Source organism: Neomonachus schauinslandi, chromosome 16 (assembly GCF_002201575.2).
Source record: "Neomonachus schauinslandi chromosome 16, ASM220157v2, whole genome shotgun sequence".
Lineage (NCBI taxonomy): Eukaryota > Metazoa > Chordata > Mammalia > Carnivora > Phocidae > Neomonachus > Neomonachus schauinslandi.
Window position 1 is genome coordinate 16,289,543 of NC_058418.1, and position 12,595 is coordinate 16,302,137.

General features: G+C 52.0%; 2 protein-coding genes across 3 annotated transcripts in view; both read right to left on the reverse strand.

Annotated features, from left to right (window-relative positions):
• LOC110590161 (cytochrome c oxidase subunit 6B1) overlaps window positions 1-4,686 on the reverse strand; it is a 7,357-nt gene extending 2,671 nt beyond the window's left edge. The window contains exons 1-3 of the mRNA XM_021700906.1: window positions 4,571-4,686; window positions 2,891-3,006; window positions 1,611-1,711 (exon numbers count right to left, since the gene is read on the reverse strand). Coding sequence (XP_021556581.1) covers window positions 1,611-1,711; window positions 2,891-2,996 — 207 coding nt within the window. The 5' untranslated portion in view covers window positions 2,997-3,006; window positions 4,571-4,686. The remainder of the gene's footprint in view (window positions 1-1,610; window positions 1,712-2,890; window positions 3,007-4,570) is intronic.
• Window positions 4,687-6,368: 1,682 nt separating this feature from the next.
• Window positions 6,369-8,782, reverse strand: ETV2 (ETS variant transcription factor 2). 2 transcript variants are annotated; one of them, XM_021700867.2, is made up of 6 exons: window positions 8,713-8,782; window positions 8,537-8,617; window positions 8,179-8,253; window positions 7,451-7,930; window positions 6,831-6,943; window positions 6,369-6,586 (listed from the first exon to the last, which is right to left on the reverse strand). In XM_021700867.2, exons 1-6 carry the CDS (start codon window positions 8,780-8,782, stop codon window positions 6,386-6,388), a joined length of 1,020 nt encoding a protein of 339 aa, XP_021556542.1. In that variant the 3' UTR covers window positions 6,369-6,385. The 2 variants fall into 2 exon arrangements, with proteins under 2 accessions (XP_021556542.1, XP_044778221.1); XM_044922286.1 differs by having other exon boundaries at window positions 8,179-8,249; window positions 8,530-8,617.
• Window positions 8,783-12,595: the final 3,813 nt, after the last annotated feature.

Below are 12,595 nucleotides of genomic sequence, written 5' to 3' on the forward strand. Positions count from 1 at the left end.
AAAAAAAAAAAAAAAAAAGAAATAAGCCCCGAAGGCATACATCAAGGATGTTTCAAATATACTGAAAAAACTAGAACATCATCTCCATCAACAGGGAAACAGTTAAATAAAAGCATATGAAACTTACTAAAACAAGTAAGGCAGACCTATATGCATTATTATAAGAAAGGCTTCAAGACACATTGATTAGGTCAAAGTAGTCAAAGACCATATAGTACGACCCACCCATACACAGAAAGCTCCCCAGGTCTCTGTATGATTAATTTATACAGAGAAGAAGGTAATCAGCTAACAGTAGTTACCTCAGGGAAGGGGGGCTGGGGAGCACAAGAGGGCTCCTACTTTTATTTTACTGTACTGCTTACTTTTTTTTTTTTAAGACTTATTTGAAAGAGAGGTAGACAGAGCAAGAGAGCCCACCTGAATGGGAGGAGGGGGAGAGGGAGAGAAAGAATCTCTAGCAGATACCCCGCTGAGCGCAATTCTGGGCTCCATCTCATGACCCTGAGATCATGACCTGACCCGAAATCAAGTGTTGGATGCTTAAGTGACTGAGCCACCCAGGCACCCCTGTTTTTTGTTTTTTAAATGAGTACTATGACCTGTAATAGTATCATTATTTTGGGCACCTGGGTGGCTCAGTTGGTTAAGCGATTGCCTTCGGCTCAGGTCATGATCCTGGAGTCCCGGGATCGAGTCCCACATCGGGCTCCCAGCTCAGCAGCGAGCCTGCTTCTCCCTCTGACCTTCTCCCCTCTCATGCTGTTTCTCGCTCTCTCTAATACATAAATAAATAAAATCTTAAAAAAAAAATAGTATCATATTTTGATTCTAAGACACAAGGGCTTTTTATTTTAACATCTCTGAAATTAGCATGCTGGTTACATTCACTTCCGGCATTTTAAAAAAAGATTTGACCATCTCTCCATGTTTCTTGCAGTCAATGGGATTTTTACTTTGAAGAAACAGTACAATATTAAACATAAATTCTTTATTTGAAAAAGTGTATGACAGAGTATTAAATGGTGACAAAAGGTCTGGTCAAATCAGGGCTAAACAGACTAACTGCCTTATTGGGTCTGAGTCTTCTAGAGATGCACACTGAAGTAGGTAGGGATGAAAAGACATGCTTAGGATTTGCTTCAGAACACTTCAGCAAAGAAGAAAAGGGGACAGATGAAGGGAATGTGGAACAATCTTGAAACTATTCAATTTGGGTAGTGGGTATAATTGGGGGTCACTGAATTACTCTATTTTTATGTATAATCTGAAAATTTGCATAATAAAAAGGCAGAGAATTGCACAAGATGGTGAGCCCCACAGGGACGGGGAGCCGGCACTGTGTATCTATTTGTGGAGTTCACGGGCAAGAGGGATGTGGCGAGGAGAGGGCCCTGGTCGCCCTGGCTGAGAGCCCTGACAGGTTGAGAGTACCGGTGAAAAGAGAGAAGGGAGGCAATTCCAGAAAGAAGACAAGGCCAAGTCCCATGGATGGCGCGATGCCCTGTCCTCCCTCTGCCTCTCCCAGATGAGCCCCCTCCAAGCTACCATACTTCTCTCTGCTAAGACCCCACCCCAGCGTCCCAAGGGCCCCAGGAGGTGGCACATACCCAGGATATGGGGCAGAGGGACTTGTACACACGACGGTACCATTCGCACACGGAGACATCACCCCCTTTAGCAGTCATTGCCTTCTCACAGCGGTGGAAGTCTGTGGAGAGAGCAGTTCAGGGTCAGCCTGGGCCAAGGGCTAGAACACATTTTTTATCAAAACTCACAGAAATTGTCTTTACTTCACAACCAGTTACATACACACATACACCCACAAAACAAGTGTCACAAGGAATGTCTATTCCTACAGATGTACTGAAAAGGGCTAGACAGGCCTTGCTAAGTTGATTTTGCAACCCCTAGACAACTACTGTTTGACTTGAAAATTTTGGGGTCTGGAATGAGGGGGCAACATGAGGGGCATGTGTGGGGATTATGAAGTCCAAAACCAGGGCAAGGGAAGGGGAAGATGATCTTGGGGCTAAGATGCTGGCATCCTACAGAGGAGGACAGGAGGGGGATAATCTGGTTTTTTTAAGTAGGCAATTAATTTAAAAAAAGAAAATTACTCCAGGTATTCCACTCCTGGGCACATTCTCTACACAGAAAAGCATTCGCATGGACATCAAATTACATTTAAGAGAACGTTTATAGCATAGTCATTCATAAAAGCCCCAAATTGGAAAGCACACAAGTGTCTGGGAATACATGATGGACAACTGTACACAATGAAAATGAGCAAACCACACGCCACAGCAAGGATGAATCTTCAAAACTGCTGAATGAAGAAACCCAAACAAAAGAGAATATATACGATATTTGTCAAGGTCATCAAGAGGCGAACCTAAAAGCAGTGATAAAACCAAAATGTGATTGCCTTAAGCCGGCAGGGTAGCATCTCTCGTGCAGAGAGTAGGATGTTGTGTTTACGACAGGGCATGCAGTAGGCAAAGAAGCTCAGAATGCTGACAGGATCTAATTTTCTATCCAGGTTATAGTTACACAGGGGATTCACTTAAGTATTATTCATTTAGCTGTACGTTATATTTTATGCATTTCCTGTATGTATGTTAACATCTGTCTCATACACACACAAATAAATCTTAAAAGTATATATATATATATCATTGTAGGAATCAAAGTTTGTGACCCTGGCCCAGATCTTGGATCTTGAACACAGCTGTGATGAGGGGCATGAGCCCGGCAAAGTAGGATGTTCAGACGGAAAAAAGAGGCCTAGGATGTACAGATCCCCCAGGAGCAGGCAATAGGTAAACACCTTGAAGTGTAGGACCAGGAAAAGGTTCCGCATCCCTTCGCACCCCCGTGCCCTGCTTACCCAGGTAGTTCTGCCAGCAGTTCCTGGTCTGGTTCTGGTTGGGGAAGCGGCTGTCAAAAGGGGCAGTCTGGTAGTTCTTGATTTTGGTCTTGATGTCTTCTGCCATGGTGCTGATTCTTGGAGGCAAAGAGAGTGGATGTCGGCAAAAGTTCTAGGGGGCCTGGGCACGGGGATGTCAGCCCACCCAGACACAGGAGAATGGAGTAGGTAGGTGTGAACAAGCCACCACTTTCTCCCTCTCAATATATACACACAGAGGTGAAGGGTGGGGCAAACCCACACATCTAAGTGTGGCAGTTACAGCAGGGCTTGGTGGAGGGGGGTTACTACTTAGCAAAATCAGGTCTTATTCATTCCAAAATAACACCAGCTAACATTCACTGGTGCTTAGTCGAGGCCAAGCACTGTTCTACACTTTACTCCTGCAGCCACTCTAAAAGGTAGGAACTATTGCTATCACTGTTTCAGACAAGGGACCGGGCGTCTAAGTGACTTCCCAAGGTCATACAAGTGGAGGAACTGCACCCCATCATCGACAGAACCTACACTGCAGAGGTTCTTCATCTCTTTGGTGCCATGAACTCCTCAGGGGTCTAATGACCCTCTCTCAGAATATTTTTAAATGCATTAAAAAAAACTGCAGAGGATCACAAAGAACACCAGTTGTATGTAGCTGAGGGCTTACTGACTACCACAATTTTGAAGTAATCGAAAGTGGAAATGTATTCTGTGACATCTGCAACCATAATGTGATATAAGATGACCTGTGATTTTGATTGCTAATATTACTAAGGTTGTTGCCTCCAGCCCTAACTGAAGGAAATGCTACATTTCAATTACAGATTAAGAAAAATACAGATGTAATTTTTTCCCCATTCAAGTCCTAGCACACCTTGCATTCTATTGATTTTGCAGACCCAGAGTTAAAAACCTGTTATAAAGTCTTTTAGGAGGTGACACGCAGTTTTCACCAGGGAATGTGAAACTGCCTCTATCCTAGAGAATTCGAAGAATAATGGGGTTACAAAGAAGTGATCAGGCCAGTGTTAAATTCAAGAGATCCAAGATAGTGATGGGGATGGGATCTGGGGAACCACAGCGTTGTCTCTGGGGGAAAAGCATAGAGGGGCGTGGGGAGGGGGACGTAGAATACCAGCGCTGGGACCCAGATTTGTTCGGAGCAGTTGTTTTGCGGGGGGGTGGGGTGGGGTGTGGGGGGGTGTTATAGATGACTCTGAGGCCTCTCCAAAGTCCAAGCGGGAGGGAGGACCAGAAACTAGGGAGCCAGACTGCGACCCGGGCAAGCCACGGGAGGCCACGCCTGCGGTCTGGTGATTGAGGGCACTACAGTCCAAACTACAGAATCCAAACCCTGGACACTGGCAGCTTAATATCGCTGAGCTTCAGCTGCGCCACTGTCAAAAAGGGATCATTACAGGCCCTACCTCATAGGGCTGGAGGGAAAACAAAATGAATTAATAAAGTCACTTGAAATGTTACCTGGCATTAAAGAAGAGCTACATAATCGTTAGCTAGAGGACTACTAACAGAACAGAACCCCAGGGACCAGGGAGGCCGGACGCCGCGGGCTAGAAACTCACTTCGTTCTCGGGGAAACTAGAGTCCGGTTCCTCAATTCCCCAGGATAGGGTCCCAGCTATCCAAGCCCTCGACACTCACCTAAACACACCACAGCAACACCTCGCAGCTCAATGTGACCCTCAGCAAAAACGCGAGTCGGACCGGAAGCGGAATTAAGACCGGCCGGAAGTGAGGAAAGGCCGAGTAAATGAGAGTCTTCCGCGTGGCTAGAGCGCCCTCGTGGAGGCCGTCCGCGAATCCATTAAGGCCACGCCCATCCGGGCGAACCCCGAACTCCTATTGGGCTGAATGCCTGTTCATCATCACTCTCGGCCCAATCGTGAGCTTGCGTGGCACTTCGAAGGTCCAGTGGGGGCTTGAGACGCTGGTTACCGGTTCTCGTCACCTTCCTGTTTTTACCTAGGGAAAAGAGTTTTGTTTCTTGGGGCTAGTTGTGGAGTGGGCCTGGGGAAAATATCCCAGCAGAAGTGTCCTTATTCATGCAAGAATTACTTATTGAACGCTTACCCTGTGCCAGGTTCTTCTCTAAGGCTTGGGGAAGCATCGCTGAACAAAACACAAGAATCCTTACCCTCTTTATGCTTATTACGGTATCAATTGTTAGGGGTTTGAAATCGAACCAGTTTTTCTCCCAGGGTCATTTGCCACATTAGGAGGAATACCCAGACTCCACGTCCCTGTTCATTATCTTCTTTCCCCAGGCCTCAGAAGGCACAAATTAACACAGATTTGGGTTCCTGAGGACTCAAATCAAAGTCCTGCAATCATAGGCGGGGTTAAGAATAAAAGCTTGGGTCTGGCAGAAATAATCCATCTCGGAAAGTGACACATCTATGCTTCTAGTCACAGAGGTAGCTCTGACTCTCATACCCCACAGCTGATCTGTCAAGAAATCCTGTTGGCTCTGCCTTAGCAATATATCCAGAATTTTCTCCGACATCCGGTTCAAGTCACAGGCACCTCTAGCCTAGGCTATTGCAGTAGTCCACTCCCTGGCCTCCTGGCTTCCCCACTGCCCTCCACAATCATCCACTCAGCCAGAGGGGACCCTGTTAACACCTCAGTCAGATCACTTCCCTTTGGCCTAGAACCCTCCCCTTGGGTCTTGTCTGACTCTCTCAGTCAAAAGCCAAAGTCCTTACAAATGACCTACACAGTTTTGTCTCTCTTATACCCTCATTTCCTATCCTTCCTATCCTTCCTCCCACTGCCCCAGCCACACTGGCCTCCTCCTACTTAAACATGCAGGCTGACTTCCCTCTAAGGGCCTTTGCACTTGCTGTCCCCTTGACCTGCAATGCTCTTCCTGAAGCTGGCTCCCTCCCTCACCTCCTTCAGGTCACCTTGGTTAGTCCTTCCCAGACCAGATATTTAAAATGGGCATCTTGTCAGTCCATGGGAGGACCATTCTTTTTTAGGGGCTCAGTGGTTCCCAGAATGGGGTCTAGATCGTAGTTCTATCACCCTCAGCTTGGAGTGGGAAGACAGGAGGTGGTTTGGGGGATCAAACCCTAGGCCTAATTTTCCTTAGGAAAAGCACCGGAAGGACACACATAAACTGTTTTTTGGAGTCTTGAGTCCTCTCTTCAGGAGGGACACGGTAGGTAAACTGAAAGTTAGTGATTGGGTCTGATTCCTTTACAAGTCCCAGCACAGGCAGGCACATACTAGGCCCTGTAGGGACTGAGACGATTCCTTTGAAAGTCCCATCACACAGTGAGCACACAAGTAGGTCCCCTAAGGGTCTGGGTGTGTCTTAGGGTCACACAGGCGGGGGTGGGGGTGGCGGTGGGATGTGAGTGTGGTGGTGCACACTTAGAGTCCCTATTCGGTTTAGTCAGTATCCGTGGGAAGGATGCAGGCAGCACTCACGACTAGTTTGATGGGATATTTTTATTGGGTCGCTCCTCCCGGTGCACCCCCAGCGCAGTCCGGATAGGCCAGGCCGGGCACGCGGCCCCCGAAACGGTACGTGTACTTGCGCCCACCGCTCTTGCGCACGATGTCGCGACGGTAGTAGTAGCGCAGGCCTCGGCTCAGTTTCTCGTAGTTCATGCCGGGTTTCCTCTTGCGCTCACCCCACAGCCGCGCCACCTAGGACAGAGGCCCGGCTTAGTCTGAGAGGGCAGGAGGGAGCGGGGCTTGGCCACTGACGGGCGGGGCGGGGGGTGCGGTTTCGGGTACGATCCGGACGCGAGTTAGTCCAGGTAACTCCCCGCGGGGTTGAGAGGAGTACGAGCTGGGGGCGGGGCCAACTACTAGGCAAACAGAATGGCCCGGCTAAATTGAACCGGAGGAGACCGGGGCGGGATTTGGCGCGCCTGGGAGGCTCCCCCACCTCTCTGGGGTCACACAGCTGGAACTCGCGGCTGTTGCCAGTCCAGCGGATGCAGTTGCTACGCTCCCCGTCTCGGAGCAGCTCCAGGAGGAACTGCCACAGCTGAATGGGACCTGCAGAGTGCAGACAGGTGAACACTCAGGCTTCCTAGCCCCAGACCATGTCCCTTCGACGACCCAGCTGTCGGGGCTCCCTCGCTTCGAAGGTCCAGGGGTCCAGGTCCTCCCAACTCGGGGCCCAGAAGTCCAGATCCCTTCCTCCTCGGGGCCCAAAGAGTCCGGATCCCTCCATATAAGGAACCCAAGAATCGGCCTCAGGGACCCACGCAGCCGAGGCCCCCAGCTCGGAAACTTAGAGGAGTTTGGCTGCCACACCTTGGTGACCCAGGCATCCAGACCCTCACCTCTTTCCTCTCACCTAATCCAGGAGCCTAGGTTCTGGTCTCCTGCTCCCTATTAGACTACCAGTGTCTCAGTCCTCTTTCCCTCAGGACCCACCCTCACCGCCTTTCTCGGGCTCTTAGGTAACTAAGCCCCGCACCTTCCCTGCCAATTTCCCGGGTCCCGCCCTAACGCGCCTAGACCCCGCCTCACTAGAGTCTGGTGGGGCGGACTTCTCACCTCGGTGGTTATTTTTGGGGTAAGAAGCCAAGGTTATGCCGCCCGACTGCTGGCTTGGTTCGGAGGACGTGGTGAGATCTGAAGTCTGGTACCCCTTTGAAGAGGTGGTGCAGTCCGTTTGCAGCCCCGAGACCCAGGAGGTGGTATAGTCTGAGCCCGCAGGCCCACCCAACGAAATGGTAGAGTCCGCGCTCGGCTCCCCGCGGAGGCCCTTGCCCCAGTAGGTGGGGCCGTCGAGGCCAATAGAACAGTCCCAGTTGGTGGAGCTGGCGGCGGCCTGGGCGCAGGACCACGAGTTGGTCCCTCCCCCGGAGGTGGTACAGTTCTGGCCCGCGGCCCCCGCAGCACCAGCTAAGGGGGCGGGACCCAGGCCGGGAGGGGCGGGGCCCAGGGCCTGGAAGACGCCGCTCCAAGGGTCCGAGCCGGTGCACTCCAAGTCTGTCCAGTCTCCCGACCACCGAAGAGCCTGAGGGGCGGGCTCTGTGAGGAGTAACAGACCCCAAGTGAGGGGAGCACAGGTGTCCCGGTCCCCGGCCCCCTCAGGGGTTCTTGGGAGTCTAAGCTCTCAGCCCTGGCGCCCTGGGCTCCCGGATCTAGGCCATGCCATCTCGAGGACACAGGGGTTCCCGTCCTAGCCCCGTTCCCCTCAAAGATCAAAGAGTTTAAACCTCTAGCTACGGTGGAGGACCCTAGTCCCCTCCTTACCCCGCCTCTGCGCACACACTCACCCGCCCCCCATGGAGCTTCTGGGTGCGGTAACGCAGAGCCCCAGTCCGGCTGTGGGAGCCCTGTGAGGGATAAGAACGAGCAGAGTTTAGGGAAGGGTGTGAGCAATGACCAGAGACGCCCCCTCGACCACTCACCCAGCAGTCTTCATTGGTCAGGGACTGAGTTATTGCCCCCAGCCCCTACTCACTCACACCTAGAACTCAGGACCCTGGCCTCGTCCTCTTTCAACCTCAGGACTTCAAGCCAGCAGCCCTCTCCCCCTTCAGCCTCAGGAGTCCAGGCACGCCCCCTTCCTCCCTCAGACCCAGGAGCCCAGCCTCTCACCTTCCTCAGCTCCCAGGAGTCCCAGCCCACAGTCACCTTTCCAGCGTGTCTCCGCTATCAGCGTGTCCCCGGGGAGCGCCAGTTCGGGGAAATAGAAGCCGAGTTCAGCTCCTTCTGCAGGCAATGAGGCGGGTAGGGCCGGGTCGGGGTCTGCGGAGGCCCCCACCTGTGCACCCTCCCCTCACAAGGACTCAGCCCCAGCAGCCTACCCAGCCCTGACAGCCTGTTCCCTGGGGGCACTTCCTGTGGAGACGCTTCATCCCAGTTCCAGATGTCCATGGATGCTCCTTGTGAATGTTCTGGACAGGGGGAAAAAAGGGGGTAAGGGGTGAGCTGGTGACACTTAGGGACCCTGGAGTCTGGGCCCCAGCTCTTGCTTCCCTTAGAGCCAGGAGTCCGGGCCTTTTGCTCCCTCCTTCCCCAGGACCCTGGAATCTTGGCCTCCAGTGTCCCTTTTCTCAGACTAGGAGTAAGGGACCTCAGCCCTCTCCTCCCTCAGACCCAGGAGTCCAGGGCCCCAGACATCCAGTCCCCAGTTCATGGCTCACCTCTGGCGGGTTTCTCTGTCCCCGGCCAGGGGTCTCAGCCCCATTTCATACCATGTACCCCCTCCCCTGGGGGCCTGGGCAGGGGGGAATTTTCCGAGACGTCAGAGCCGGGGGTCGCAGCCGGGTCGAGTTGCAGGGCCCGGGGCGGGGCCAAGCGCCCCCCGCCCACCCCCCACCCCCCACCCCTCAGGGATGGCCGCCTTCCTCCTGATAGCTACAGCTGTCCTGCTGCAGGGGTGGCTTGGCCTTGGGACAGGAGCTTGGGGAACGGCGGGCTGTGAGAGACCCGGGGTGCGGAGGCGTGTTTACGGGGTGATGGGGGTGGAGCGGGGGGGTTGGGTGGCCAGGTTTTCCGTCTTGGGGACTTGATCCTGCGACATGGGGGGTAGGGGGGAGGGTCTGGGGTCAGCTGGGCTGCGCCAGGCTTATCTGCAACAGGAAGGGGGATTTCCGGCCAGACCCCAGGTCCGCCAACGTCACAATCTGTGGGGGGACTGCGAGGCGGGGTGGAGAAATACGGTTGGGGGAGGCCGACCCAGGATCCCCTTCGAGGGCTTTGAGGACGTTCTGGGGCTGCTCTTGAGGAGTGTCAATCATGATAACACATCAACAATGTAAACAATAACCAGAGTAATTCTAATAGCTAACAGTTATTGAGGGCTCACTGCATGCCACCAACTGTACCAGGGGCCTTCATTTAATCCTTTTCTGAGGTAAGTACTAGTCTTCATTTTATGAAAAGGGAAATTGAAGCGGACTTCCTTTCACTTCTCTTCATCTCCAGAATCCTATGCTGTAATAGTTTGAGACAAATGGGGGAAATTTGAGTATGAACTGAATATGAGGTATAGAATTATTCATTTTCTGAGATATGATTATGGTCTGAAAGATGTCTCTATAAGGAAATGAACACATATTCAGGGGTGAAGTATTACTTGTTTCAAATGATTCAGCAAAAAAAAAACCCAACCCACCTGTATACGTGTAACATATACATACATGCAATAGTTGGGACATAATTATACTAAAAAATTATTTATCCGGAACTTCAAATATAACCTAGGTCTCCTGTATTTTTTTTTAAAGTTTTGTTTATTTATTGGAGAGAGAAAGAGAGAGAATGCGAGCAGGGGGAGGGGCAGAGGAAGAGGGGGAGAGAGAAGCAGAATCCCCGCTGAGCGCTGAGCACAGAGCCCAAGTGGGGGCTCGATCTCACAACCCTGAGACCATGACCTGAGCCAAAATCAAGAGTTGATGCTTAACTGACTGAGCCACCCAGGTGCCCCTGTCCTGTAATTTTATTTCCTAAATCTGGTAACCCTAAACCTAGGTAGCTTGGCTTAGAGCCTGTGGTTGTACCCATCCTGCTGTATGTATTAGTAAGTATTTACCATTAAAAAGAACCTCTTTGATATGGGCATTTTCCAGTATTCACCCTGCTTGACCATTAACCACCTGCCATTCTGGGGGTGGGAGGACGGGGGTGTGGGCACTGCTCCTCTGTTCATGTTACATTAGGGAAACTGGGCCTTAGGAGGGAGAGGCACTTAATGGGTCACAGAGTGGGCAAGTGGGGAGTGCTGGGATTGACCTCAGCATTGGGGGAGCAAAGAGCCCCCAGGCATCACTGCTCCACCATCCATCCAACCCAGGGGCCTGCAGGGTATCCTGCTGATCCCCACCAGGCCCCAGGCCTCCTCTCCCTGAAGCTGGTCTTTCTCCTGTGTGTGTGTGTGTCTGTCCATGGCTCTCTGCCCAAGTTAGTGTCCCTGGCTCTGGGTCTCTCTTGCACCAGGCCTGACTCCAGTGAGGCCTTATGAGGCCGTGTCACCCTCCCCATCTCTCTCCCTACTTCCTTATCTCTCTGTCCCCATTTCTCTCTTTGGGTTTTCTCCCCATGTCCCTTCCCATTGTACTGCCTTCACCTGCAGTTCTCACCTCTCCATCTTTGTCTCCCTCCCCATCTCCCCATCTCCTGCTTGCTACATCTCTTCATCTCTGTCCATCCGTCTCTCAACCCCGCCGTTGAGCTTTCTCTCCCTTTCCTCAGGAGGACTTAAGTGCACACATTTAAAAGCTTCCTTTCGGAGATAAACCGCAAGAGACTCTTAATCATAGCAAACAAACTGAAGGGTTGCTGGAGTGGAGGGGGGTTGGAGGGATGGGGTAACTGAGTGATAGACATTAAGAAGGGCACATGATGTAATGAGCCCTGGGTGTTATATAAGACTGATGAATCACTGACCTCTACCTCTGAAACCAATAATATATGTTAATTAATTGAATTTAAATTAAAACAAACAGACAAAAGGTTCCTTCCTGCAATCATTCCCTCTTCCCATCTCCTCCCTTGTCCTGTGACTGAAGTGAGCAGGGGGGGGGTCTGAGCAGGAAGGGCTAGTGATGTGGGGGTAGGGATTGAGGGTCTTGGGGCTGGGTAGTCTAGCCCGGGTGGCAGGGGGCTGAAGGGCACTTCCTGTGAGGGAGGGAGGCCCTCACCCTTCTAACCTGACTGGAAAATGTGACGTCAGAGAGGGAGCAGTAAGGGAGGAAGGCGGGAACAGAGGAAATTTGACACCTCTCCCAGGCGACCAGCTTCCCAGAGAGGTCTTGGCATTGTTTCCTTCTTCCTCCCATGCCCCCTCTCAACCCAGGGTTCTGCTGGCTCTGCCCCTGGGAGACCCTCATCCCCTCCCCACGCTTGAACCACGCAGTCTCTCTCCTCTGCTTGGTACCTGCCCCTGCCTCCTTCAGGCCTCTAGTCCACAGCATGGCCGTGTCAGGGCTCTTTCTAAAGTGCAAATCTGATGCCAATCCCGTTTGAACTTGGTTCCAGCTTCTCAGGGCTTACTGCTGCCTTCAGGGTAAAGTCTAAGCTCTTAGTGTAGCGTTCAAGATTCTGCTTGGACACTTCTTCAGACAGGCAGTGTCAAGCTTAGGGCTGGGAAAAGAGAGGCGGGAGAGATCCATAGATGCAGAGAGAGAATAGAGACTCAGAGACAAGAAACAGAGGGGCACTCAAGAGACACTCACAAGGAAACAGACACAGAGAAGCACTCGAGGGGGTCCACACGGACATAAGGCAAGAGAATGTGGCTGGGGTTTGGCAGAGTGAAGAAACTGGGAAACAGTTTCAGAGATGCAGAGGGTGAGAACTGCAGAGACTGGGAGAGTAACAGGAAGAGCATGAGACAGACTCAGAAGTGGCCAGTTCCTTCAGGAAGCCCTCCCCGACTCCCAGGTCAGCACCCTGGGCTCCGCCATCCCAACTCTGACCACTCCGTGTGGCAACGGGCCTATCTGCCGCCACTGGACCATGAGCTCTGAGGGAACAGAATCCAGGACTGTTTCAGTCACCATGCCCCCAGCACTGGTGAGGCCTTCGGTGACTTTGCTGCATGGATGAAAGCCTGGAAAGCTGTGACCTCCAGAAGACTCCCTACCTTGGTACTGAGAATACAGGCTGGAGTCAGAAGATAACTGGACTGAGTCTCAGCTAGGTTTTGGCCTAGCTATAGCCTCTGCTTTCTCCTCTGTGGAATGG